At 38.6% G+C, this 27,672-nt stretch overlaps 1 protein-coding gene across 2 annotated transcripts in view; it reads right to left on the bottom strand.

Moving 5' to 3' along the window:
- MED13 (mediator complex subunit 13) overlaps nt 1-27,672 on the bottom strand; it is a 128,489-nt gene that overhangs the window by 37,773 nt on the left and 63,044 nt on the right. For both annotated transcript variants that reach the window (XM_032162887.2, XM_032162888.2), the window contains exons 10-16: nt 15,324-15,537; nt 12,741-12,822; nt 7,237-7,358; nt 5,207-5,297; nt 4,858-5,072; nt 4,382-4,578; nt 2,088-3,004 (exon numbers count right to left, since the gene is read on the bottom strand). In XM_032162887.2, the coding sequence (XP_032018778.1) occupies nt 2,088-3,004; nt 4,382-4,578; nt 4,858-5,072; nt 5,207-5,297; nt 7,237-7,358; nt 12,741-12,822; nt 15,324-15,537 (1,838 nt within the window). The remainder of the gene's footprint in view (nt 1-2,087; nt 3,005-4,381; nt 4,579-4,857; nt 5,073-5,206; nt 5,298-7,236; nt 7,359-12,740; nt 12,823-15,323; nt 15,538-27,672) is intronic.

Consider the following 27,672-nt stretch of genomic DNA (forward strand, 5'->3'; position numbering starts at 1 on the left):
ATCATTCCTCTGAGTTTAAAACATATTATCTCCAAATGTGTATCTGATTTACTCCCCAGTGTTTCCCTCCTCTGTAGTTAGTACTACCATTCACCCAGGTGCTCAAGCTATTATTGATGCCTCATCTTTTCTTACATGTCTATTGGCAAACCCTGTAGGTTCTACTTCCCAAATATACCTAAAACCTATTACTTACATCTCACTGGCCTCTTATCTTGTTTAAGCTACCATCATCTTTCACTTAAGCTACTGAAACTGCCTTCCAACTGATTTATCCTGCTTCTGTTCTCACTTTCACTACTTCCAAACCCCAAGGCTATTTTCCACACAATAGCAACAGAGAGTCTTGCTCTGTTGCCCAGGCTGGAGTGCAGTGGCGTTATCTCAGCTCAACATAACCTCCGCCTCCCAGGTTCAAGCAACTCCTCTGCCTTGGCCTCCTGAGCAGCTGGGACCACAGGCGCGCCCCACCACACTGGCTAATTTTTGTATTTGTCACCATATTGGGCAGGCTGGTCTCGAACTCCTGACCTCATGATCTGCCCACCTCAGTGTACCAAAGTGCTGGGATTAGACGCGTGAGCCACTGCACCCGGCCATTTTTTTTTCTTTTAGTCGGGAGTTTCACTCTTGTTGCCCAGGCTGGAGCGCAGTAGCGTTATCTCGGCTCACTGCAACTTCCACCTCCCGGGTCCAAGTAATTATCCTGCCTTAGCCTCCTGAGTAGCTGGGATTACAGGCACCCACCACCAAGCCCAGCTAATTTTAAATTTTTTTTTTTTTTTTTGAGACGGAGTCTGGCTCTGTCACCCAGACTGGAGTGCAGTGGCGTGATCTCGGCTCACTGCAAGCTCCGCCTCCTGGGTTCACGTCATTCTCCTGCCTCAGCCTCTCCATGTAGCTGGGACTACAGGCGCCCGCCACCACGCCCGGCTAAATTTTTTCTATTTTTAGTAGAGACGGGGTTTCACCGTGGTCTCGATCTCCTGACCTCGTGATCCGCCCGCCTCGGCCTCCCAAAGTGCTGGGATTACAAGCGTGAGCCACCGCGCCCGGCCTAATTTTAAATTTTTAGTAAAGACAGGATTTCACTATGTTGGTCAGGCTGGTCTCGAACTCCTGACCTCAGGTGACCTGCCTACCTCGGCCTCCCAAAGTGCTGGGATTACAGGCATGAGCCACCGTGCCAGACTGAGAGATCTCTTAAAAAACAATCAGAATAAGGATCATGTTACTTTCCTTGTCAAAACTGTTCAATAGCTTCCCATCATATTTAGTATAAACCACAAAGGCTTTACATGGTCTGTAAGACTCTAAATGATGCTGGTGAATGGCTACCTTCTAAATTTCATCTCCTTCCAGTCTCCCTATCACCCGAAGTATTCCAGCAACATCAGTCACCTTAATGTTCCCCAAACATGTAAAAGCAAAATACTCCCTCAGGGTCTTTGCACTGCCTGAAACACTCTTCCCTTATTTAACTACACAGCTCATATTCTATGTTATGTAGGAGTTTGCCCAAATGCTGTCTCCTCAGTAGTATCTTATCTGACCATACATCTAAAATAGTACATACGTGTCTTTTTCTACTGTTTTACTCTGCTTTTTCTCCAAATTATTTCTTACTATCTATTATATGCTTTTTTGTTTATTTCCTATTTTCTCCACTAAATTATAGATTCAAAAAGGGCAAAGAATATGTGTGCTTTGTTCAACAGTGAATCTAGGCTAATACCTGGCACATACAAGGTGCCCAGTAAATACTTAATGAGTGAAAGAATGTTGAATAAAGCAGACCACTAGCAGTGTTATGCTAATAAATATATGGAATGTGCCTTTCATATTCCTACATAAGTATATAATTACAGATTTATAATAACCATACTTTTATTGGTGAAATTAAACTAAACTTCTAAGAAATTCTCCCTTTAAAAACGTCATCCATAAAGAGTTTTAAGTCCAACTTTAAATGTCTTTATTTGCTAAGTGGGAAATTGCCTTTATTACTTTTTCCTAAGAATGAAAAGCAAAGTCATACAACTAAAGGGAAATAAGCAAACAAAAAAGTATTTTATTAGCATACTTACCGTTTCTTTTGGACCAGGGGTGTAAGCATGAACTTTTCACAAGTGCTTCATCAACTTTTCCTCCTGACATATTATCCATGAACTGACGCCCATGTTCTAATGCAAGGTAGCAGTCATTGCAACAATCACGCTCTTCAACACGTACCCAATTGCTAATTACACCACTTTTAGGAAAAGGATCTTGGTCTGCTGCTCCAAAGGGTGAAAATAAATTAGTGCACTGATCTTGTAGCAATAATATCAAATCATCAGATAATTTTTCAGATTCCTTTAGTCCTCCATTAACATGTTCAGCAGAGGTAGCCCTGAGAGCTTCAAAACGTTTTTCTGCTTCTTTGCCACAGTCTGTATTGCGTCCTATGATATCTAGTTCATCTTCAAGAAATAATCCTGAATTGTTTCCAAATTTTCTGTTCATGACAGCACTGAAGCCACAGGTACACCTATATTGTGCTTCCTGCGTTGGATCTGGAATGTAAACTCCAACATCGGCACCCTTGATATTCATGTTGCAGACACAGATGCAACAACTATCGAAGTTACAGTCTTTAAACAAATTCATAACTGATTCCGAAAGGATGAGGTTTACATAAAGACTGTGTGCTTCAGGGATGGAAGGGACAGTTGCAGGTTCAACAGAATTAAGGGGTCTGCATGTAGATGGGGTAGAAGCTGGTGAATACAAGTCTGAATTTTCGTATTTGACTGAACCTTGAGCACTAGCAGGTCCACCAGCTCCACGAGGAGTCCGAGGAGTCCTTGGAGTCCTTGGAGTTGGAAACCGAGGGGTGGATGGAGAAGGAAGAATTCCTGCTCCGCTGTTACTAGGAGGTGCACTGCTAGGAGGCATTCCAAAAGAAGTATGAGTTTGAGGTGTATAAGCAGGGCCATATTCTTGATCCATATTACTTCCATCACTATCATCACCAGGGTAAAAGAAAATCAAATATATATATATAAAGGAACATATTAGTAATGTGAAATACAACTAAAAACGTCCCAAATGTTTTTCAATTACATAGAAAATTATGAAAGGACAAGTATTGCAAGAATTACAAGCACAGTCAATTCTTATTTCTGGTTAACATATCTACTCTAAGTGATTGTTGTGCACTAAGGATCAATCAAGTTCAAAAATCATTAATAAGCACTGTATAAGCTAATGCATACCTAGACATCCATATTTACTATCTATAAATTTTGTTTACTAGAAATACTTATATTTCCTTGATTCTAAGATGCTACTGACTGTAAAAAAAGAAAAATGATTTTAGAGATGCTCATGTGTAAAAAGGGAAAAACGGTAATTTTAAGATGCTACCACTTATAAGACATCTCAAATTCAGGTTTCTTTTAGCCTTGAGTTGAAACTGACAAAGTCAGAGATGTTAAAATGTGAAAAGTGTGGAGCCGAGCGCGGTGGCTCACGCCTGTAATCCCAGCACTTTGGGAGGCAGAGGCGGGCGGATCACGAGGTCAGGAGATCGAGACCATCCTGGCTAACACAGTGAAACCCCGTCTCTACTAAAAATACAAAAAATTAGCCGGGTGAGGTGGCGGGCGCCTGTAGTCCCAGCTACTCGGGAGGCTGAGGCAGGAGAATGGCGTGAACCCCGGGGGGGCGGAGCCTGCAGTGAGCCGAGATCACGCCACTGCACACTCCAGCCTGGGCAACAGCGAGCCTCTGTCTCAAAAAAAAAAAAGAAAAGAAAAGTGTGGAAAATATGGCAAATGTAAAAATGGGAGCAATTTAAAATTGCAGCCCAAAAGAAAAGGTGCTTCGGAATACAAATCAAGCATAATAGTCTTAAGTTTCCTAATAGTTTATCCATACCCAACTAACCTTTTTTGTTTGTTTGTTTGTTTGTTTGAGACAAAGTCTCACTCTGTTGCCCAGGCTGGAGTGCACTGGTGCGATCTCGGCTCACTGCAACATCTGCCTCCCAGGTTCAAGCCATTCTTGTGCCTCAGCCTCCCAAGTAGCTGGGACTACAGGCACGTGCCACCACGCTTGGCCAATTTTTGTATTTTTAGTAGAGATGGGGTTTCGTATGTTGGCCAGGCTGATCTCAAACTCCTGACCTCAAGGGATACGCCTGCCTTGGCCTCCCAAAGTATGGGAATTACAGGCGTGACTCACTGCTCCCGGCCAATCACTATAATTGATTAACCAGAAATAATTTTTAGAATTTTCAAAAACCAATTTTCTTTTTCCAGCATACCAGGTAAATCTATGAAAAAAAAATTAAAGCTGTATAAGCAGTCACATACTATTAAAACAACATAAATCATACCCCTCTTTGATGAATGGCATTGCAGGCCCTGAAGAAAGCAATTCCAATTTTCCAACAGTCCAACTCTGACGGTAAATACACTCTTCTGGCAATTTGATAGGGGGCAGATATTGGCTTGGTAGAGTTTTTAGAGGTGCAAACATGGAACATCCCACCAGAATTTGACAATTTTCAGGCTTATAGACATAAGAAAAATCCTACAATATAAAGATGGTAGGTTTTCAGTATCTTATCTTCTAGGGGGAAAAAATAAACAACTCAAACAGGCTCTGGACCTTTTTTCCTTTCTTTAAACAGAATAAAATGTAAATACAATTCTATTATTTTCTCAAATGCATTCTTAATAGTGACAACAATAATTCAGTCCTCAGCTATAAAACTGCAACCACTATAAAATAATTTTTGACTACAGCAACAAACTAATTCTATAAGAAAATATAGGAAGTGAATTGTTTTTCTAGAAAAAACATACTTACTTTAATTTCAGAAGGTTTGGGGCTACAGAATCCCTCATCAACCTCAATTTTGAACTGTGCTCCTATACTAGAACTATTTCCTTCTAGAACAGTTCCTCCAGGTGTTGTATCCATACTACCATATTCTTTATTATTCATATTCATTGGGGAAAATCCCATAATATGTTGTTCCAATGATGGTGGTGTAGGATACATTTTATGAAGATCTGCAGTGCCTATATTTAATAAAAACATACATTTTAACATGACTAGAAATAGGTGAATCTGTGTTTAAAACAAAAGGAGTGGGGAGCTTTGTTGAGATTAAAAGTTTGCAAATTTATCTCGAGCACAGATGAGGGAAGCTTACTTATGCAAGATAACGGGTCCAGATTTCCTGTCTTTGATTCCTTGCAGCTGGCTTTATCATCTGATCCATTCGCTGATTTTTTGGATCCAGGCTATTTAAAAAAAGCACATATTTATCTAAAATTTTACATCCAATGTGATCTCAAAATAGTAATCATTCAGATATAACAGTAAAGCCCATTCATTAAAAGTAGTATTTTGAATCTGTGATACAGCCAAATACATACTAGTGTTGAAAGATATAAAATATTTCTTAATCACTGACTCCAGATTTATTTATTTGGTAATATTTATTTGGTAAGCCTCCAAATTAAAAGGAAAAAGTTCCTCCAAAGAAAATGACCAATACTTTCAAAATACACAGAAGTAAGGTTAACCTTAACTTAAAACCCAATAATAAGAGGCCAGGCATGGTAGCTCACACCTGTAATCCCAGTACTTTGGGAGGCTGAGGCAGGCAGATCAATTTGAGGCCAGGAGTTTAAGACCAGCCTGGCCAACATGGTGAAACCTCACTCTATTAAAAATACAAAAAATTAGCTGGGTGGGGCATGCCTGTAACTCCAGCTACTTGGGAAGCGGAGGCACAAGAATTGCAGGAGGCTGAGGCAGAAGAATTGCTTGAGCCTGGGAGGCAGAGGTTGCAGTGAGCCAGGACTGCACCACTGCACTTCAGCATGGGCAACACAGTGAGACTCTGTCTTAAAATAAATAAAAATAAGAAAAGCTGCAATAAGAAGGGGTTGTAATTAACATTAGCAATGCTTCTTGGTAAAAGATACTTGTAAAGCATTTGTCTCCTTAAGTTGAACACATTGAAGTTTCCTATATAATCAATCACTCACCTATCTAAATTCTTATTTATACTTTTACCTTGTTTTAATAGTCTCCCTACTCCAGCAAAAATACTGTAACAGTAAAACTAAGTACAAACTTCAGAAGATCTAATGACAAAGCAATAGAGTTCCTAACTTTTAGTAGATTGAACAAACAAGTTTTACTATCTCCAAGCTCTTACCAATGTTTTCAGAGCTAACACTTGTTCCATGTCTTCTGTTAGACAGTTTGTGATAAATATTAATATGTAGACCACGTTCTGACTACAATCTTTTTATTTCAGAGGAACCACAGCTGATACAGGAATGGTAATAGAGAGAAAGTATGAATGTGCCAAAGCATTCAAGGATATAGTCGCCTAGCAAAGGGTGCCCTAAAATGTACTACACTATGGGATATACAGTAAAAGTTTATGTATCTGCAATATATATATGTATATGTACACACACACATATACACACATATAGAGATATATATGTTGAGAGAAGACTAAATGCATATTATATAGGAAAGATCAAATGTACCATAGAAGTTTCCAAGCTACCTTTATGCAGATGAAAAGGAATTCCCTTTTATGATAATGCAGCACCCAATTCATTAATTTGACAGAGACTTGACATTCTAGGGAATCTCATTTTAAGCTTTAATTTCTTTTATCTTCACCTTTCTCTGCAAATGGGTGTTAAAGATTAAATATTATTTTTTTCCTCTTTTATTGTTATATCATGTATCTGTCTTATAATAGCTGTGATGCAAAACAAATTCAAAAGAACTGGTATTCCTTAATAAATTGACAAAGCAAATAACTTTAATGTCAATTATGTATGTGTTCTCTGAATGAGTAAATTCCAGAGTCATTTCTCAAACTACAGAATCAAACAGGAAAATAATTCTGCTTCCTAAAACTACAAAATAGAACATACAGCAGAGCTCAAATTAAGGTTAATCATGTCTCCCCCAAATGTAAAAACAAAAGGAGAAACAAAACCCTCAAAGTTTATAGACGACACTATGGCAAGACTACTCAAACATGAGATTTAAAAAAGAAGTCAGTGAATGAGATTTTACTATAAAATATTTCCTATTGTTCAGGGCTAAAACATAGTATTAAACTCACAAATCACTTCTAAAAAATAAATAATAAAAAAATCAAGGAAAACAAATTATAATCCTATTCATTAATGAGATACTCACTGTTAGTTCATCTTCATCAGAATTGAAGAGATTATCAAGGTCAGTATAAGAGACAGCCAGGTCTGAGTCATAAATCAAACTTGTTGATGGAGGACGGGCATGACTAGTAGGGCGTGGAGCATCTACAAAAGTCAATCAGAAAAATAAAATTAAAACTGCTACTACTATGCCTGTAATCCCAGCACTTTGGGAGGCCGAGGAGGGTGGATCATGAGATCAGGGGTTCAGGACCAGCCTGGTCAAGATGGTGAAACCCTGTCTCTACTAAAACTACAAAAATTAGCCGAGTGTGGTGGCAGGCGCATGTAATCCCAGCTACTCGGGAGGATGAATCGGAGAATTGCTTGAACCCAGGAGGCACAGGTCACAGTGAGCCGAGATAGCGCCATTGCACTCCAGCCTGGGAGGCAGAGCGAGACTCCATCTTAAAAAAAAAAAAAAAAAAAACTGCTACTTCTGACCACATAAGTACTATTCTTTTTAAATTAGACATTTAACTTTAAGGTCATAAGGGGATTATGCAACAAGAAATTGTACTTTATTGTTTAAAATCGAGAAAGTGTTTTTACAGAAAAAAAAGTTATAAATAAATGATTATATCTTTCCCAGGAAGCTCACTATAAGGTCAGGTAATCCATAAAATAGCTAAGTATTCTACATGAATAATTAATGCATCAAATAAAAATATAAATACTATTAGAAAAACAGAATTAAATACACATACACATACTTGTAATTTTTTTTTTCTTTTTTTTGAGACGGGGTCTCGCTCTGTCACCACCAGGCTGGAATGCAGTGGTGCAATCACACCTTACTACAGCCTTGACCTCTCGGGTTCCAGCAATCCTCCCACCCCAGTAGCTGAGACTATAGGCACGTGACCCTATGCCCAGTTAATTTTTTTTTTTCCTCGAGTTGGGGTTTCGCCATATTGCCCAGACTGGTCTTGAGCTCCTGGGCTCAAGCAATCTGCCCGCCTCTGTTTCTGAAGTGCTGGGATTACAGGTGTGAGCCACCTCACCTGGCCTGTATTTTTTCTATCTTTCTGAAATGTAAAGGAAGAACAGAACAATGATTAAGAGCTGACTCTTGGGCCAGACAGACTTTAATCTGAATCCCAGCTCCACCACTAACAGTATGACCCTCGACAAATTACTTAATGTCTCTGTGCCTCAATACCAAGAATAAAATGTAATAGAATGTCAGTAATGTGCTTTGCCCAGTGCTAGGTGCTTAAGTACTAGATAAATATTACCGTTTAGTTACCGTACTACAATTTTATTTTCCTACCCTCTCGCCCCATTTTAGGGTAACAAAAACATGATATCAGTTACAATGAAAATTAAACTCCCAATATATTCCTGCACAAGAAAAACAATTTGATACATAACCTTCCAAATCATTCTCTGTCAAGTGACTTGAGACAGTCCTCGTTTTCAGAAAGATAAAAGTCACTTCCCCAGTGCCTCTGGTGTGTCAGTTCTAAAGATTCACTAGAGCTGTGCCTTTGAAATTTTAAGAGTAAGTAAAAATCATCTAGGATACTTATTAAAAACCAAGATTTTAAAGCTCCACCTTGGAGATACTCCAGAATGTAGCGTATGTTTCACATTTTGAGAAAGCTGAACTACAGGCACAAGAAGGGGCCTACATGTTTCCTATATCCCAGGGAACATCCTAGGATAGGTAAATAGGCCAAACAACCCAACTTGTTTCTGAGTTGTTTTTTTCTTTTTTTTTAATGTATGTATTGTGAAATGGCTAAATCAAGCTACTGAACATATTCATTACCTTATATACAGGTACTTTTTTTTATGTTGAGAACACTTAAAACCTACTCTGAATTTTCAAATATACAATCTATTATTAACTGTAGTAACCACAATTTACAATCGATCTCTTGAACTTATTCCTCCCAACTGAAATTTTGTGACCTCTGGCCATCCCCATTCCCCCACCCCCAGTCTCTGGTAATCACCACTTTTCTACTTCCATGAATCCAACTTTTTTTTTTTTTTTTGAGACAGAGTCTCGCTCTGTTGCCCAGGCTGGAGTGCAGTGGCACGATCTCAGCTCACTACAACCTCTGTCTCCCAGATTCAAGCGATTCTCCTGCCTCAGCCTCCCGAGTAGCTGGGACTACAGGCATGTGCCACCACGCCCGGCTAATTTTTTGTATTTTTAGTAGAGACGAGGTTTCACCGTGTTAGCCAGGATGGTCTCGATCTCCTGACCTCGTGATCCACCCACCTTGGCCTCCCAAAGTGCTGGGATTACAGGCATGAGCCACCACGCCCAGCCATATATTTTAATTTTTAAAATATTTAACATTTTACTGATTGATTGATTGATTGGAGATGGAGTTTCACTCTTGTCACCCAGGCTGGAGTGCAATGGAGCGATCTTGGCTCACTGCAACCTCCGACTCCTAGATTCAAGCAATTCTCCTGCCACAGCCTCCCAAATAGATGGGATTACAGGTGCGTGCCACCACACCTAGCTAATTTTGTATTTTTAGTAGAAACGGGGTTTTGCCATGTTGACCAGGCTGGTCTCAAACTCCTGACCTCAGGTGATCTGCCCACCTTGGCCTCCCAAAGTGCTCGGATTACAGGCATGAACCACTGCGCCTGGCCTATTTATTTCTTTTACACAGATAGGGTCTCACTACATTGGCCAAGGTGGTCTTGAACTCCTGGCCTCAAGCAATCCTCCTACTGTGGCCTCCCAAAGTACTGGGATTATAGGCATGGGCCATGACACCTGGCCTTGCAGCAGACTTTCAGATCAGGTAGTGTGAGTGATGCCACCAACTTTGTTCTTTTTGCTCACGACTGCTTTGGCCATTCAGGGCCTTTTGTGACCCTATACACATTTTAGGATTGTTTTTTCTATTACTGTGAAAAGTGTCATTGGAATTTTGATAGGGATTGCTCTGAATCTGTTGATCACTCCGGCAAAGAATCCAAATTGTTGAATTTCCAAGCTACCTAGAGCATTTGTTCATTGTTCAGATAGATTTTTTTCTTATTTTTGGTTATCCACAGACTGACCCTCTATTTATTCCAAATATTAAAACTTTGTCATCAAAAACGACACACCAGAAGATGACTTACTTTGCCCACATCAAAAGTTAAATGGATTTTGCTGTACACCATAGTGAATAACAACATATTGTATACTTGCAAACTGCTGAAAGTAGATTTTAAGTATTCTCACCCACACACACAAAAAAGGTATGTAAGGTAATGTATATGTTAAATAGCTTGATCTACCCATTCCACTATATATATATACACACGCATATACACACACATATATATATACACACACATATATATGTAAAATAATTCCAAGTGTTTGCTCACTGAAGACTTGACAGTACTTTCAAGCTTATAGTTGTGGGGTTACAATAGGAGACTAACAATTCTCCTCATACCAGTCTCCATTGTTTAAATTATAACTGAAAAATGATTTAGAATAAGATAAACTGTAACTGTGTTGTGACACAGAATATGAGTAAAATGTTTAAAAAAATGTAAATATATATTTATATATATATTTTGGTGTGTGTGTGTGTGTATACATATAGGGTCTCACTGTATATACACACACACACACGGCGCACTGTGTGTGTATATATATACACACTCCCCCCCAAACATCATGTTGTATACCATAAGTATATACAATTTTTACTTGTCAATTAAAAAAAAATTTTAAAAGTTAAATGGGTTTTGTAAATGAATTACTATACTATGTCTCTCTATTCCATTCACAAGGAGTTTAAGTCAGACATATTCAACGTGGAGTCTTGACCACTGTGTCCCCAACACCCAAACAGTCCCTACACCTAAGTATTTGTTGAATTAGTGGCCTCAGAACAGCTCTCTTAACTTTTGTGTGTGGGAAGAAAATGACAACAAAATTCCAGTAAAGTTTAATTTAGAAATTGTGGTTTTAGATCTGAAGGATCTTAGGCAATGACCTTATCTCCACATTTTACAGGTGAAAACTTAAAAACATTTTACTCATATTTATTCTATGTCACAACACAATCATAGTTCAGCTTATTCTAAATCATTTTTCAATTTTTATTTATTTATTTTTTGAGACAGAGTCTCGCTCTGTCACCCAGGCTGCAGTGCAGTGGCACAATCTCGGCTCACTGCAACCTCTGCCTCTCGGGTTCAAGCGATTCTCCTGCCTCAGCCTCCCAAGTAGCTGGGATTACAGGCACCTGGCACCACACATGCCTTATTTTTGTATTTTTAGTAGAGACAGGGTTTCACCTTGTTGGCCAGGCTGGTCGACCTCCTGACCTCAGGTGATCCACCTGCCTCGGCCTTACAGGTGTAAGCCACTGTGCCCAGCCCATCTTGGCTCACCACAACCTCCACTTCCTGGGTTCATGCGATTCTCCTGCCTCAGCCTCCCAAGTAGCTGGGACTACAGGCATGCACCACCACGCCCAGCTAATTTTTGTTTGTTTGTTTGAGACAGAGTCTTGCTCTGTCACAGGCTGGAGTGCAGTGACGTGATCTCGGCACACTGCAACCTCTGCCTCCCAGGTTCAAGCATTCTCCTGCCTCAGCCTCCCAAGTAGCTGGAACTATAGGCGTGTGCCTCCATGCCCAGCTAATTTTTGTATTTTTTTTAGTAGGGACAGGGTTTCACCATGTTGGCCAGGATGGTCTCGATCTCTTGACCTCGTGATCCAGCTGCCATGGCCTCCCAAAGTGCTGAGATTACAGGTGTAAGCCACTGTGCCTGGCCTAATTTTTGTATTTTTTTTAGTAGGGATGGTGTTTCACCATGTTGGACAGGCTGGTCTTGAACTCCTGACCTCAAGTGATCCACCCACCTTGGCCTCCCAAAGTGCTGCGATTACGGGCATGAGCCATGGTGCCCAGATCCATTTTTCAATTATAATTTAAACAATGGAGACAGATATGAAGAGAACTGATAGTCTTCTAATTGTAACCCCCATTGCTATAGGCTTGAAAGTAGTATCTTCAGAGAGCAAACACTTGGAGTTATGATGATGAAACACTCTGTCAACCAACTGGACATCGGTATCTTTCTCCTATTTTTTTCAAGTGTGTTTTTCCCGGAGAGTATAACTATAGCCTTGGCATAGTGTAACAATGGCCTTTTCTCAATCACTTTCCAGTCAACATGTGCCTTCATTCTTTTACTTCCTTTCACATAATTCCCAGTAGAAGGGTGTGAGAAATCTATTACATAAAACTAGTTTTTAATAGAAAACTATTTTTATATGTAAAAACAGGAAAGAGGTTGCAACAATTAAAAACACAAATTCTATCACCTGAACTTGCTTCTTCCAATAAAAGATAACCAATAATCCATCATTTAAGAAAGATTCCTTTCTATGAAACATAATGAATTATACAAAAAGGAATATTAGAAGTCCAACAATATCAGATCAGTCTGTAGTAACAATCCTGGAATGCAATATTTTGATTAGGAAATAAAGGTTTTACCTTGCTTGACAGAGGGACTAAATAATGACATAGCATCTTCTTCATGTGATAACACTGTTACACTAGATGTCCCATCTTCTACCTGCAAACAAATATTGCATATTAGGCTGAAATATGTAATTTACCAACAATAAAATCTACCAATTATTGAGGAGCTATGTGTCAGGCATCCAGCTAAGTGTTTAACATACATTATCACTGATTCTTACAGTTAACAAGTAAGTAGCATGCTTATTATTATTAATTTTTTTTTAGATGGACTTTCGCTCTGTCACCAGGCTGGAGTACAGTGGCACGATCTTGGCTCACTGCAACCTCGGCCTCCTAGGTTCAAGCAATTCTCCTGCCTCAGCTTCCCGAGTAGCTAGGACTACAGACATGTGCCACCACGCCCAGCTAATTTTTGTATTTTTAGTAGAGGTATGGTTTCACCACATTGGCCAGGATGGTCTCAATCTCTTGACCTTGTGATCCGCCCACCTCAGCCTCCCAAAGTGCTGGGATTATAAGTGTGAGCCACCACGCCTGGCCTGTGGTATGTTTATCTTATAGACAAAAGTAGAGACTCTAATGTGCCCCAGAAAATATGGCTGATAAGCAGTGAGAGCTGAAATTTTATCCTAAATCTGTAAAATTCCAAAGTCCATGTTATATTTTTTTCTTTTCTTTTCTTTTTTTTTTTTTTTTTGAGACAGTCTCACTCTGTCACCCAGGCTAGAGTGCAGTGGCATGATCTTGGCTCACTGCAACCTCCCCCTCCTGGGTTCAAGAGATTCTCCCGCCTCAGCCTCCAAAGTAGCTGAGATTACAGGCATGCACCACACCTGGCTAATTTTTGTATTTTTAGCAGAGACGGGGTTTCGCCATGTTGGCCAGGCTGATCTCACTCTCCTGACCTCAGGTGATCTGCCCACCTCGGCCTCCCAAAGTGCTGGGATTACAGGCATGAGACACAGCGCCCAGCCAGTTCACGTTCTTTCTGTTATATCTGCAGCCTTCCCAGCTACCACTACTTTCATACTTCCAAAAAGACAAAATTTCAAGTACCTGGCATATAGTAGGGCTAAGTAAAACTTTGTGAAACTAATTTTGTATTAAACATATTATTGGGGGCCAGTCATGGTGGCTCACGCCTGTAATCCCAGAACTTTGGGAGGCCGAGGCGGGCGGACCACTTGAGGTCAGCAGTTCAAGACCAGCCTGACCAACATGGAGAAACCTTGTCTCTACTGAAAATAAACAAAATTAGCCGAGCGTAGTGGTGCATGCCTATAATTGAATCAGGGAGGCGAAGGTTGCAGTGAGCTAAGATCGTAACATTGCACTCCAGCCTGGGCAACAAGAGCGAAACTCCGTCTCAAAAAAAAAACAAAAAAACTCATACGTATTATTGGATCCTTTTCATAACTTTACAGATTTCAATTTTTTTTTTTTTTTTTAGATGAGTACTGCTCTGTCACCAGGCTGAAGTTCAGTGGCATGATCTCGGCTCACTGCAACCTCTGCCTCCTGGGTTCAGGCGATTCTCCTGCGTCAGCCTCCTGAGTAGCTGGGATTATAGGCGCCTGCCATCGCACCCAGCTAATTTTTGTAATTTTAGTAGAGATAGAGTTTCACCATCTTGGCCAGGCTGCTCTCGAACTCCAGACCTAGTGATCCACCCACCTCAGCCTCCCAAAGTGCTGGGATTACAAGCGTGGGCCACTGTGTCTGGCCAATTTTCATATTTTGTATTTAAGACATAATTCCTGTGTAGGAAAGTTATCTTAATCTTAACAAATTCTCATATATTTGATTTTAAAATTTTTAATCTAATAACTATATATCTTGCACTTCATTTTTACTTTTAGGTGCACTGTAAGTTCCTGAATCACATATTCAAAAATATTTAAAAATATTTAAAAAATATTTTTTAAACTCAGTGATATTCTATTGTATCTTTGAAAACTGGTAATTCACTTACAACATATTTTAAAATCACTGTCAAAATAGCCTACCTAAATGTCCTGATTTCAATTATGACAAAATTTAATATGCCCTTTATCCAACCCAGAAACTTTTAAACAACAAAATATTTTCATTATCAGAGGTCAGCTATAATTGATACCATGTGCTTGATTTATCCATTCAAAAAATGCATTTTTCTTTTTTTTCTTTTTGAGACGGAGTCTCATCACTCTGTTGCCCAAGCTGGAGTGCAGTGGCCTGATCTTGGCTAACTGCAACCTCTGCCTCCTGGGTTCAAGTGATTCTCCTGCCTCAGCCTCCTGAATAGCTGGGATTACAGGCGCACACCACCACACTCAGCTACTTTTTGTATTTTTATTAGAGACAGGGTTTCACCATGTTGGCCAAGCTGGTCTCGAACTCCTGACCTCGTGATCCGCCTGCCTCGGCCTCCCAAAGTGCTGGGATTACAGGCATGAGCCACCGCACCCGGCCAAAAATACGTTTTTCTAAATAAATGATTACTTTTTCTATTCTAAGACAAAAGAAGTGAGATAATTGTGGTACTAAGAGTGTTACTATATGCAGTGCTACAGAATCAACAGTGACCCTTTGGTGTACTGTGATTTCTCTTACCTTGTGTTTTTTTCCAGCTTCTCTCTCACTATTTTGTCTATCTTTTTTATCAGGAAAAAGGAATTCCTCATCTCCTTCAACAAATGCATATGGATCAATTTTAGGTTCTTGTTCTGCATCAGATGCTATTGCTGAAAGATACTGGTTTTTAATTTGATATTGCTGCACTAATTCATCAGAAACTTTTAAAGGTTTCTTACATTGCACCATTAACCTGCATAAAAAAATTAAAAAAAATTAATTATCCACATAAGCATTAAAAATTTCCAAAATGACGTTAAGTATCATAATGATTTTAGAATTAAAGATTATCTAACCTGCAGTCCCTCATTTCACAAATGAGGAGGCATAAAAAAATTAAATAATTCATTGAAGTCTAAAATTTAGCCATAGAGAAATGGGGCCAAAATCCAAGTTTCCTAACTATATGATCTTTCTACCAAAATATGTTGTCTTTGGGTAATTCATGGTTCTCAAGTCCTCAAGCACACTATTTTGTACAAATCCATTCCCTGAAAGGGGCTCTTAAATCTAAACTGCTCCAGTACAGTGACTCAAAGTGGGAGCTTTATAAAAGTGAGTAAGATACTTTTAAACAATTTATACAAGGAAAGTGGTTATGTATTTTTGTTTTTACTGCCATGAGTAGATATACTTTAAGTTTTAAATTTTTGACGGCCTGATTCGTGTTTCATGAAAATAGCATTATTCCTATTAATTCTGGCAAGATGTTTCACAATGGAAAGTGAAGTTTCAGTGCAAGTATCTGAGTTCTTTTCTAATCACATTGGCACATCAATTTTTAAGTTATTAGTCTTCTGCTTCAACACAGCGACTAAGAAATTGTTTCTCTTTATTCTCCTAAAATAACCAACAAAATGACAGGAGATGACAGAATAAAAGAGAGGACAACAATGTAGTTGGAAAGATGAGCTAGTGGAAACTGACAGACCACAGAAAGCTGAAATCTAAGGATAAAAGAGGGATGCCACAACAAGAAGCAAGCTGATCTATACCAAAGAACCCTGGAAAGCATCAGGAGTTTTTTCTCTCTGAAGACCCAACTGCTCGGTGAGTGTGAACACAGAATCATTAGCTTCTGGTTTGCGTAAGACATGTTTAGGCTCTCAAATTCCTATTCTCTCAGGTTTACAAAGCTAAGGTTCTCAGGTTGTCGTAACAGTAGCTAGCAGCCAAGCTTGTAGTCAGATCATGTCTAGAATCTTGCAATGACCATTTCACTCTGAGAAAAAAACCAAACTCCTTATACCATCCTATGAAAACTTCCCATCATCTTGTTCTTCTCCTCTTCAACTTCATCTTTTACTATTCTAGTCCTCTCTTATACTGCTTCCAAGGGCTTCCTTTATGTTCCTCAATGGGTTCCAGACCCATTCCTGGCTATTGCTTTTATTGGGAGCATTCTCCTTCCAAATATCTGCATGGCTGACTCACTGACTTCCTTCAAGTCTTTGCTTAAATGTCACCTCTCTATGAGCCCATAACTACCTTATTTTAAATAGCAATATGCCCATGCCCACTTGCCTCAATAATAATCCCCCTTACCCTGCTCTATTTTCCTGCCTAGCATTTATCTTTTAACATATTACATAATTTATTGTGTTCATAGTTGACTGTCACTCACACTAGAACATAAAAGCTCCACAAGGACAGGGGTCTAACCTTTGTTCACTAATTTAGCACAGATGCCTAGAGTACCTGGTACGTAATGGGTGTCAATACTTACTAATGAATAAGTGAAATCTAAAAAGCATAGACTGAGATGTTTTTGCATTAGTACTACTAAAATACACTATCTTGTACTTTGAAATAAACAATTTTTACACATTAGGAGGTACCAATGCCACTGCTTATCTACTCTGAGTACTAAGACAAAAATTGTAAGATATGTAAGATCTGGTAGCAATGAAGGTATTTGCAGATTGTACATTCTTTGAGTGACAGGGAAATCTTATCTCATTCATCTATTCACTAATGCCTAGCACTAGCAGCACTTGATCTCTTACAAACTCAGGGCAAAGCAGGCCATCAAAACAAAAACTGATTTCTAAACATGCTATCAAATGCTCAAATACATATCATTATTATTCCAAATATGCCCCAGATTTATCGCAAAAACTAAAATCCCAAGCATACAAAAACTTTCTGCTGTGGGAACATAATGCTAGCACACTGTCATTGGGGATATGTTTTATAATTAATCACCAAAATAGTTCTGTTCTATAAACAGATGAGTATCAAGTGTAGTTTTTTACCCCACCACATTAGACTCTAAATAACGGTTAGCTGAATTGTCTATCAAATATTCACTAATGCAAATCTTTTTTAAAATAGTAATTCTAACTACTTTGATATGTACTTTTCTTATTTAATACTTAAAATAATATTTTAAGATAAGAAGCAAAGGGTATTATCCCTGACTTTGATGTGGAAATTATGTAAAATCAAGGGCTTTGCTAAGGTCACATAGTGACAAAGTCAGAGATGAAAAGATTTTAAGTATTCATATTCAAATAACTATTCTTAGGGAAGAAAGTATAAGAAATCTCCCTTCCCCCAGCCTGAAAGACACTACTACTCTCTGTAGAGACAAATAAAACAACTCTGTGTTTCATATTACGTTGTCCTCTGGCAGAAGTATAAAAACCTTCACACCGTTTACATAAGTAGTTGCTAGACTACTGTGCAGTAACATTATTAAAAAAACCAATTCTACCGCACAGGGCTCTATTAAAATAAAAATGAGTAAACCAAATGCATTACCTAAATATGACTTTTTGTTATTTTATTGAATCATTCTCACAGACATTAGCATGTGCAAAGAATTTAAATGTAGTCAATTTCAAGAATATCAAGACACAATAAATTTTAAAATATAAATTCATTTACATTATACATTCTATATTTAAAGCTGATAATAGAATTAAAAATTGTTACTTTTAAGAGATGCCAGATAAAAAACTCTAATTACCATACTGTCAACATCAATTATATAGTACACATACACTTTTAGAATATGAATAACCCTCTCCTGTCCTCAAATGAACTTTCACATACAGCCAAATAATTAACTACAGACACAGTTTCAATTAGACATAAAGCTAAATACAGACAAACTGCAAAAAGATCAGGTACAGCCATGAACAGGAAGTGCTGCAAGGCCCAAAGCATTATATTATTCATTAATTGCAACTCTTTCTTTTTACTATGACAATAACATACTATCCTGAAAAGTACTCATATAGAATTTAACATAGCTTATGGTAGCATATGCTGTTATGCCTTTATTCAATAAAAATTCTTCCAGTTGAGGTATGACAGTTTTTAAGGTTTGACAGTTATAGAAGCAGATAAGCTATAGACGGAAAGTTAAGAAACAAATGAATGCAATAATGTCAAAATCTTCCCACCACTTTTTTTTTTTTTTTTTTTTTTTTTTTTAGAAAAGGTCTTGCTGTCACCCAGGATGGAGGGCAGTGGTGCGGTCTCAGCTCACTACAACCTCCACCTCCAGAGCTCAAAGTATCCTCCCTCTTTGGCCTCCTGAGTAGCTGGGACTACAGGTGTGTACCACCACACTTGGTTAGCTTTTTATTTGTTGTAGAGACAGGATCTCACTATATTGCCCAGGCTAGTCTTGAACTCCTGGGCTCAAGTGATCCTCCCATGTTTGCCTCCCAAAATGCTGGGATTACAGGTGTGAGCTACTGCGCCCAGCCTAAAATCTCCCACTTTTTAAATGGTACTTTTTTTTATTACCATTTCCTATATTCAGAATCAATCCCTAAACTGAGTCAAGGTCACTGTCAAAGGAAAGCTTTATTTGCATTAAAATAAAACAGCAAATATAGAAGACTTACTTAAAAGATTTAGAGTACAGAAAAATCAAAACAAGTTTATTTCATCACAGACTTCTTTCTGTGAATCAAAGGCATTCAGAACTACGTTTTAGAGATCAAATAATGCATTCTATAACTATATACATACAAATCTGGTATATCACTAATACAACATAGGAGTTAATTCTATTGATGAACATCATGGTTAAGATATCCTGATATACTTTGGCTACAGAATACAACATGCAAAGAACTATGCTCAAATACAGTTCTTTCTTTGCTCAGGGTTTAGACAGGTTTCCCTCTGAATCAGAATAACAGACTAAACAATAATAAATTCTTGTAAAACTAAGTGCTAAACCCATGAAAAAAGATGTAATGTTTCTTGCCATTTTGCTATCTTTAAAATTTACATGGTTCTTAGCCTCTATTCTGAAATACATGCTATCATTAACTAATAGAGAAACTAAAAAGAATTAGAAACAAAAAAAGATATCTGCCACATGTATCTTATATATGGGTTATGCTATGTTCCACTCCAACCTCTCCTTCCCCACAAGTAAATTCTAACAAATTAGAGAAATTTTACTTTTACAAACACAGTCAATGAAAAGTTAAACATAAAATTGCTACACATGAAAGTCTAAGAATAAAAAAGGTACTCAAAAATGATAAATTCTATACGCTATACTAGTTAGGTAGCCATAACTATCTAAAACTGCTGATCAGAAAAATCAAGAGGGCTGGGTGCAGTGGCTCACACCTGTAATCCTAGCGCTTTGGGAGGCCAAGGTAGTAGCATCACCGGAGACCAGGAGTTCAAGACCAGCCTGGACAACATAGCGAGATCCTGTCTCTAAAAAAAAAAGTTTTTAATTAGCCAAGCAGTATTGTCACATGCCTGTAGTCTCAGCTTCTTGGGAAGCTAAGGAGGATGGATGGCTTGAGCTCAAGAGTTCAAGGCTGCAGTGAGCCATGATCATGCCACTGCACCGTAGCCTGGGTAACAGAGCAAGATCCTCTCTCATAAAAAGAAAAAATAAAAATCAAGAGTATTAATTTCTTTCATTAACCCACTATTATGAAAGGACAGTGCCACCTTTCAATAGCAATCAATGGAAACATTTATTTATACCGAACAGAAAATGGAGTTTCACTTAACATAAATAAAACAAAGCTCTGAATTTCTCCTACTGTAATTTTCTATGAAGTCACATACCTGTAAAAGTTCCACTATTATAAATCCACTAGTTCTGTTTGTACTGATGCATTCTTGTCCTTCTGCATTGTGTATCTACTCTAACTGGGTTATTAACAGTCCCCTCTATTAAGTTTCAGACATGATCCCAACTGCCTGATGGAATCTCTCAGCAGGCACTTTAAACTGCATTCACATGTTTACGATGTACTCACATTACATGTATGTAGCTAAAGTCACGTAGTACAAAAAGATGAAAAGCCTAAGTATCTCAATCTCTCTCCTTCAAGATAACAAGTACTATTTCTATCATCTAATTAAGGTGGGAAAAAACCTAGGTATATGCCAGCATGTATGTATGCACATATGTACTTTGTTCCTCATCTACATACAGAGGTTCTCATATCAGCCTATACAGATTTCCTTTGCTTATTTAAGTGCCCAGGATGGAGTGCAGTGGCGTGGTCTTGGCTCACTGCAACCTCTGGCTCCCAGGTTTAAGCGATTCTCCTACCTCAGCCTCCTGAGTAGCTGGGATTACAGGCACCTGCCACCACGCCCAGCTAATTTTTTGTATTTTTAGTAGAGACGGGGTTTCACTGTGTTGGCCAAGCTGGTCTCAAACTCCTGACCTTGTGATCCACCCACCTCGGCCTCCCAAAGTGCTGGGATTACAGGCGTGAGCCACCACGCCCAGCCTAGGTATATCAATAGTTATTCCAGGGTACTTCTACTTAGACATGCTACTTTAAAAAAAATCAGAAAAATTAAGTTTGGTAAGATTTAGCCTAAAGTGGGTAAAAACAATGGTACAGACGCAATGGTACAGACACCTTCAAACCTATTCTTTCTCATCTTTCCACCTCATGAACTAAATATGCTTGGCCTTAAACTCTCCTGTTATTCTCCTACTTTACTATTCAACTGGCTGCACAGTTCTTCAAAATATATTCCACAGCATCTATAACATTCATATATCCCTGCTACTTCTAATTTCCTAGTGTCGGCCTCACATCACTTTCTATATGAGTTGTTCAAACATGTCCAAACTGATCTCCTTTCACACAGACGTATCTTTTCATTTCAAGCAACCTTTCAATAACATTACTTGGTGAGTTTTTCCAAAATCATTATTTTCTAAAACTTGTCATTTTATCTCACTCAATACTTGCAATAGTCCTTCCATCATCTCAAGGATAATATATAAACTTATGAATACTATTCTGCTATTCCATTCCATAGTCCTATGCTTTTCAGGTCTCATTTCTCATCATGACACACCAAACTACTAAGGAGCACCCCTATAATATAACCATACCAAACTACATAAAGCTTCTGGATCTTCATAAATGGAATTAAATTATTCCCCACTCTGTGTCTGTACTATATTTTATTTATACCTCTATCAGATAATATGCTATTTTCCATTAGACTACAATTTCGTTTACGGTCAAGAGTAAATTTGTTTTATACACTAACAGTGCCCCACAGCATCCTGCATTAGAGAAACTTCAGTATTATTGAAACTGATTTAAAAAATACGTTTTAAGAATATGAATTTAAAAAGATAATATTCCTAAGAGATACAAAATGCAGAAGACTTGCAACAGCCCTGTAATTTTTATTAAAATTAACTGCTAAACATTTAAATGCACTTTCAAAACTCAAAGAATGGAAAAATAATAACAGATATTTACAATGACTAGGTGACAGAAATTCACCAATTTACTAATATAAACAAACCAGGCTTCTGAATGAATTACTCTATGACTAAAAAGGTGTTCGATCATACTACATCTTTAAAATTATAAGTGCTTCCAGGAAGAATTTAAGAAGGTTGTTTAAATGCCATCAAGAGGGCTGGGCACGGTGACTTACTCCTGTAATCCCAGCACTTTAGGAGGCTGAGGTGGGCGGATCACCTGAGGTCGGGAGTTTGAGACCAGCCTGGCCAACATGGCGAAACCCGTCTCTACTGAAATACAAAAATTAGCCAGGTGTGGTGGCACACGCCTGTAATCCCAGCTACTCAGGAGGCCAAGGCAGGAGAATCACTTGAACCTGGGAGGCGGAGGTTGCAGTGAGCCGAGATTGCGCCACTGCACTCCAGCCTGGGCAACAAGAGCGAAACTCCATCTCAAAAAAAAAAAAAAAAAAAAAAAAAAAAAAAAAAAAAAAAAAAAAAAGGCCATCAAAAGAGAATAACAGTAATTCATGGAATTTATTTTAATGACAGGGAACATCATCTAACTTTGTCAATTGGCTGTACCACTTTCTACAAGGAGATGACTATTATTTTGATCCTTGTCACATCATATCTCAAGCAATATTAACAGCAGGTAATAAATTATCCAGTTATTCCAACAAAATCCTTTTCACTATGGGAAAAAAAAAAAGCATTTTTGTTTCAGCATAATAAAAGACCACGTCAAGTATCTCACTCTAGTTTGGAGTGACTAAAATAGTATGGGGAATCTCCCCAAGGAAGTCCATCAGTAAACATGCTGATCTTTCTAATAACTATTACTTTAGAGTTCAATTTTCTGTTACAAGTTATTCATTATATTAAAGTACCTTAACACTTTTAACATTTTGAGCTGGATAATTTTTTGTTATGGGAGATTATCCTGTGCACTGTAAGATATTTAGCAGCATCTCTAATTTCTACCTACTAGGTGCCAGTAGCACACCCCAAGTTGATAACCAAAAATGTCTCTGGACATTGGCAAATGTTACCTGGGGATGGGGCTGGAGGGATATAAAATTGTCCCAGTTGGGAAATACTACACAGAACAATAATTCCAGGAAAAGGACAGAATCATCCAGATGACTATTTTTAAAAGCAAACTTTTAATCTACCAACTATAGAACAATTATATTCCATAAATGCTTCTTAGTTAACATAGTAGCTAAGCCTTTGATGGTTCACCTTCTGGATATTTACCATAACAACTAATCTATTATCATACTACAAAAACAAGGCTTATATCTAAAAGCGAATTGTGGCCAGCGGCAGTGCCTCACACCTGTAATCCCAGCACTCTGTGAGGCTGCAGCGGTGGATCACCTGAGGTCAGGAGTTCGAGACCAGCCTGACCAACATGGTGACACCTCGTCTCTACTAAATACAAAAAATTAGTCGGGCGTGATGGTGCATGCCTGTAATCCCAGCTACTTGGGAGGGTGAGGCAGGAGAATTGCTTGAACCCAGGAGGCAGAGGTTGCAGTGAGCCAAGATTGTGCCATTGCACTCCAGCCTGAGCAACAAAAGCAAAACTCAAAAAAAAAAAAAGCAAAAAGTGAACTGTGACATGATACACATTTCAGTAACTAGTATAACCAAAACAATACTCACATAAGACATATAATTAAAATTAAAACTCTTTTATTCAATCTTTTTTTTTCCTTGTCTATAAGCAGAAAAAAAGGGTGACAAGGAATAGGCAAAGCATGTTATTTCCTTAACTTACATAATTATAATGCAGTACCACTCTACCCTGCATGCTACTTTTCTACACTATGCTTCCTCCTTCTCATTCTTATTCAGTGAGAAAAATGTCAAATAATTTTAGAACAGATTTTAAGGTTAAACTGTATTAACTTCTAAGAGATCTTCATTTTACTTATAGATAGTCATGTACACAAGCAACCAATACACTTATTTAAAGTTATGGCTAGAATTAACAGATCTTATGAATACAATGAGCCCACAAAAACTCACTATTAAAGTTTTTAAAACCAAAAAAATTCATACCACCACATTTTTACACGCATTAAATAAGAAAATATAACCTGGAAAGAAAACAAGTTTTAAAATAGTATTTTAGGGCCACATTGTCATTTCATTCACCCAAACATTTGCTGAATCTCTATTGTGTACCTAGAATTGTTCTAAGGGGGTGTGTGTGTTTATGCTAGAAGAATACAGCAGTAAACAAGAGTCCTTGCCCTCATAGAGCTTACATTCTAATAGGGAAAAGACCATTAGCAAATACATAATATAATTTCAGATATATGCTAAGAAGAAATTAAAAGCAGTGTACAGGATAGGCAGTGATTTGGGAGAGAAAGACCACAGTTTAGATAAAATGGTCCGGAAAATCTTCCCTGAGAAGATAACTTTTGAGCAGCACTGAATGATAAGAAGGGATAAGCAGTTCACCCTCTTTATAATCCAATTCTAAAAGGCCATGAGGAATGAGCTTGGCTTTTTGAATAATTTATCAAGGATGCTGGTGTAGCTAAATCAGGAGACAAGTAGGATACCAGTAGGTAACATGGGTGAAGAACTAGGGAGGCAAGAGACTGCATACAATCTTACAGATCAGGAGAAAGGGTATGGATTTTACTCTAAGTGTAAAGGGAAACTATGGGAGAGATTTAAGCAAATTAGTAAGACGATATTTTACTTGCAATGATTACCCTCACTGCTGTGTAGAGAATACATGTAGAATAGAAACAAAGAGACTAGTAATCTCAGGCAAGAGCTGAGGCTGGCTTAGACTTATATTACATTTAGCAAGAATAAGATTAAGATCTTTTATGGCTTGTTTCTAAGACAACATTTACTTTTTTGTTTTTTTTTTGAGATGGAGTCTCGCTCTGTCGCCCAGGCTGGAGTGCAGTGGCGCGATCTCTACTCACTGTAACTTCCGCCTCCTGGTTCAAGCGATTCTCCTACCTTAGCCTCAGAGTATCTGGGATTACAAGCGCACGCCACCACACCCAGCAAATTTTTGTATTTTTAGTACAGACAGGGTTTCACCATGTTGGCCAGGCTGGTCTGGAACTCCTGACTTCAGGTGATCCACCCTCATGGCCTCCCAAAGTGCTGGGATTACAGGCGTGACCCACCACGCCCAGCCCTAAGATATCATTTACTTTCAAGAGACCTGCTATCAAATAAGCTCACTGTCTTCCATAATCCCTAAGAGTATACTGATATCTTTTAATTCACAATCCAGATTAATTTTAATTAAAAATAAAATCACAGATGGGCACAGTGGCTCGTGTCCATAATCCCAGCACTTTGGGAGGCTGACACGGACTGATCACTTGAGGTCAGGAGTTCAAGACCAGCCTCGCCAACATGGTGAAACCTGATCTCTGCTAAAAATACAAAAATTATCTGGTCGTGGTGGCACATGCCTGTAATTCCAGCTATTCTGGAGGTTGAGGCACAAGAATCGCGTGAACCTGGGAGGTGGAAGTTGCAGTGAGCCGAGATTGCGCCAATGCGCTTCAGCCTGGGTGACACAGTAAGACTCTGTCTCAAAATAAAGTAAAGTAAAAGTAAAAGTGAAGTAAAGTAAAGTAAAAAGTAAAGTAAAGTAAAATAAAATAAAATCATACTAAAATACTTTTAGATTCAAAGGGCCAGATGAAGCACAAGACTTATGTGCTAAAATGACAATAAAAGCATTTTAATTTACTATTATTTTTTAAGAGACAGGGTCTCACTGCTGCCCAGGCTGGAGTACAGTGGCCATTCACAGGTGCAATCCCACCACTATCAGCATAGGAGTTTTGACCTGCTCCATTTCCATCCTAGGCTGGTTCAACCGTCCTCAGGCAACCTGGAGGTCACCATACTGATGCTGAACTTGATGCAGACACTTAATCGGCATAGTGCACAGCAGCCCGGAACTCCTGGGATCAAGCAGTCCTCCTGACACAACCAGAGCACTCAGCTAGGTATTTTAAAAGAGAATAAATCTCTAACAGTAGGAAAAATGAGAGAGAGGCTATAAATGGATCAGATGTTTCACTAAGTCTCAGGGAAGCTCAAAATAAGATAAAATACAGCAGAAAAAGTTCACTGCCTAGAATATGCAAAAGAAGGGATTATAGCCCAACTACATAAACAACAGGAGAGTCTAACTGCCTGGAAAAGTCAGAAAAAATCTGGACTTAAATCTCTAGACAGAAATGAGAAAAAGGGGTTACTTTGGTCACACTGCCTATGGGGGTAGCCCTGTTCTGCGAGGAGCAGTTAACAAAAAAAAAAAAAAAAAAAAAAAGAGGAGGGAAAAAGAAAAAGGAGAAGGGGGGACAGGAAGCAGAAGAAAAACAAAAATGAGAAAAAGAGCTGAAAATGGGGCAACAAGAAAGGTTCCTTTTTAAGGAAAATGAATAAACTACCTGTCAAAAAAAGTATAACATCCTCTTCATTCTGGAATTTTAGGAATGGCTGCCTTCCCTTCCAAAAATTCCCCATCCAGTTATCATAAAGCGAATTATCTGACACCTATACACATTACATACTGAAATATTTATTGAATGAGCAAGGCCCACCAGTCAACAAGCTCTACCTATATACAACATTTCCAATCAGCCTATCTATTCTCTCACATTAAAATAAGTCTAGACAGGCCAGGTGTGGTGGCTCATGCCTGTAATCCCAGCACTTTGGAAGGCCAAGGCCAGTGGATCACTTGAGGTAAAGAGTTCGAGACCAGCCTGGCCAACATGGTGAAACCCCGTCTCTATTAAAAATACAAAAATTAGCCGGGCATGGTGGCACGCACTTGTAGTCCCAGCTACTTGGGAGGCTGAGGCAGGAGAATCGCTTGAACCTGGGAGGTGGAGGTTGCAGTAAGCTCAGATCACACCATTGCACTCCAGCCCAGGGGACAGAATGAGACTCCATCTCAAAAAAATAAAATTAAAATAATAATAACAATCAGGTCGGGCGTGGTGGCTCATGCCTGTAATCCCAGCACTTTTGGAGGTCAAGGTAGGCAGATCATGAGGTCAGGACATCAAGACCATTCTGGCTAACAAGGTAAAACCCCCATCTCTGCTAAAAATACAAAAAATCAGCCAGGCGTGGTGGCACGTTCCTGTAGTCCCAGCTCCTCGGGAGGCTGAGGCAGGAGGGTTGCTTGGACCTGGGAGGCAGAGGTTGCAGTGAGCTGAGATAGCGCCACTGCACTCCAGCCTGGGCCAGAGAGCAAGACTCCATCTCAAAAACAACAACAACAAAAAAAAACAAAAAACAACCAGAAGTACGACAAGAAGAATCCGAGTAAAGAACAAGATCAAAATAAAGTAATTCTAGAGAATAAAATCACAGATCAAACAAAGGAATGTTACTTAAAAAAAAATCAATTGAAAATGTTTTTAAAACATTGAGAAACAAAATTCAGAATTCAAGAAAGTTGAGAATCCCCTGAGAAAACAGAGCACCATCTGAATCATGGAAGTTTTAAAAAGAATTTTTTAGGAGATGGTATTATCTAAGAAATAGAGAATTTCCAAATGGCAGAACAAGGGCCTTCAAACTGAGTTA

Source organism: Hylobates moloch, unplaced genomic scaffold (assembly GCF_009828535.3).
Source record: "Hylobates moloch isolate HMO894 unplaced genomic scaffold, HMol_V3 SCAFFOLD_10, whole genome shotgun sequence".
Classification (NCBI taxonomy): Eukaryota; Metazoa; Chordata; class Mammalia; order Primates; family Hylobatidae; genus Hylobates; species Hylobates moloch.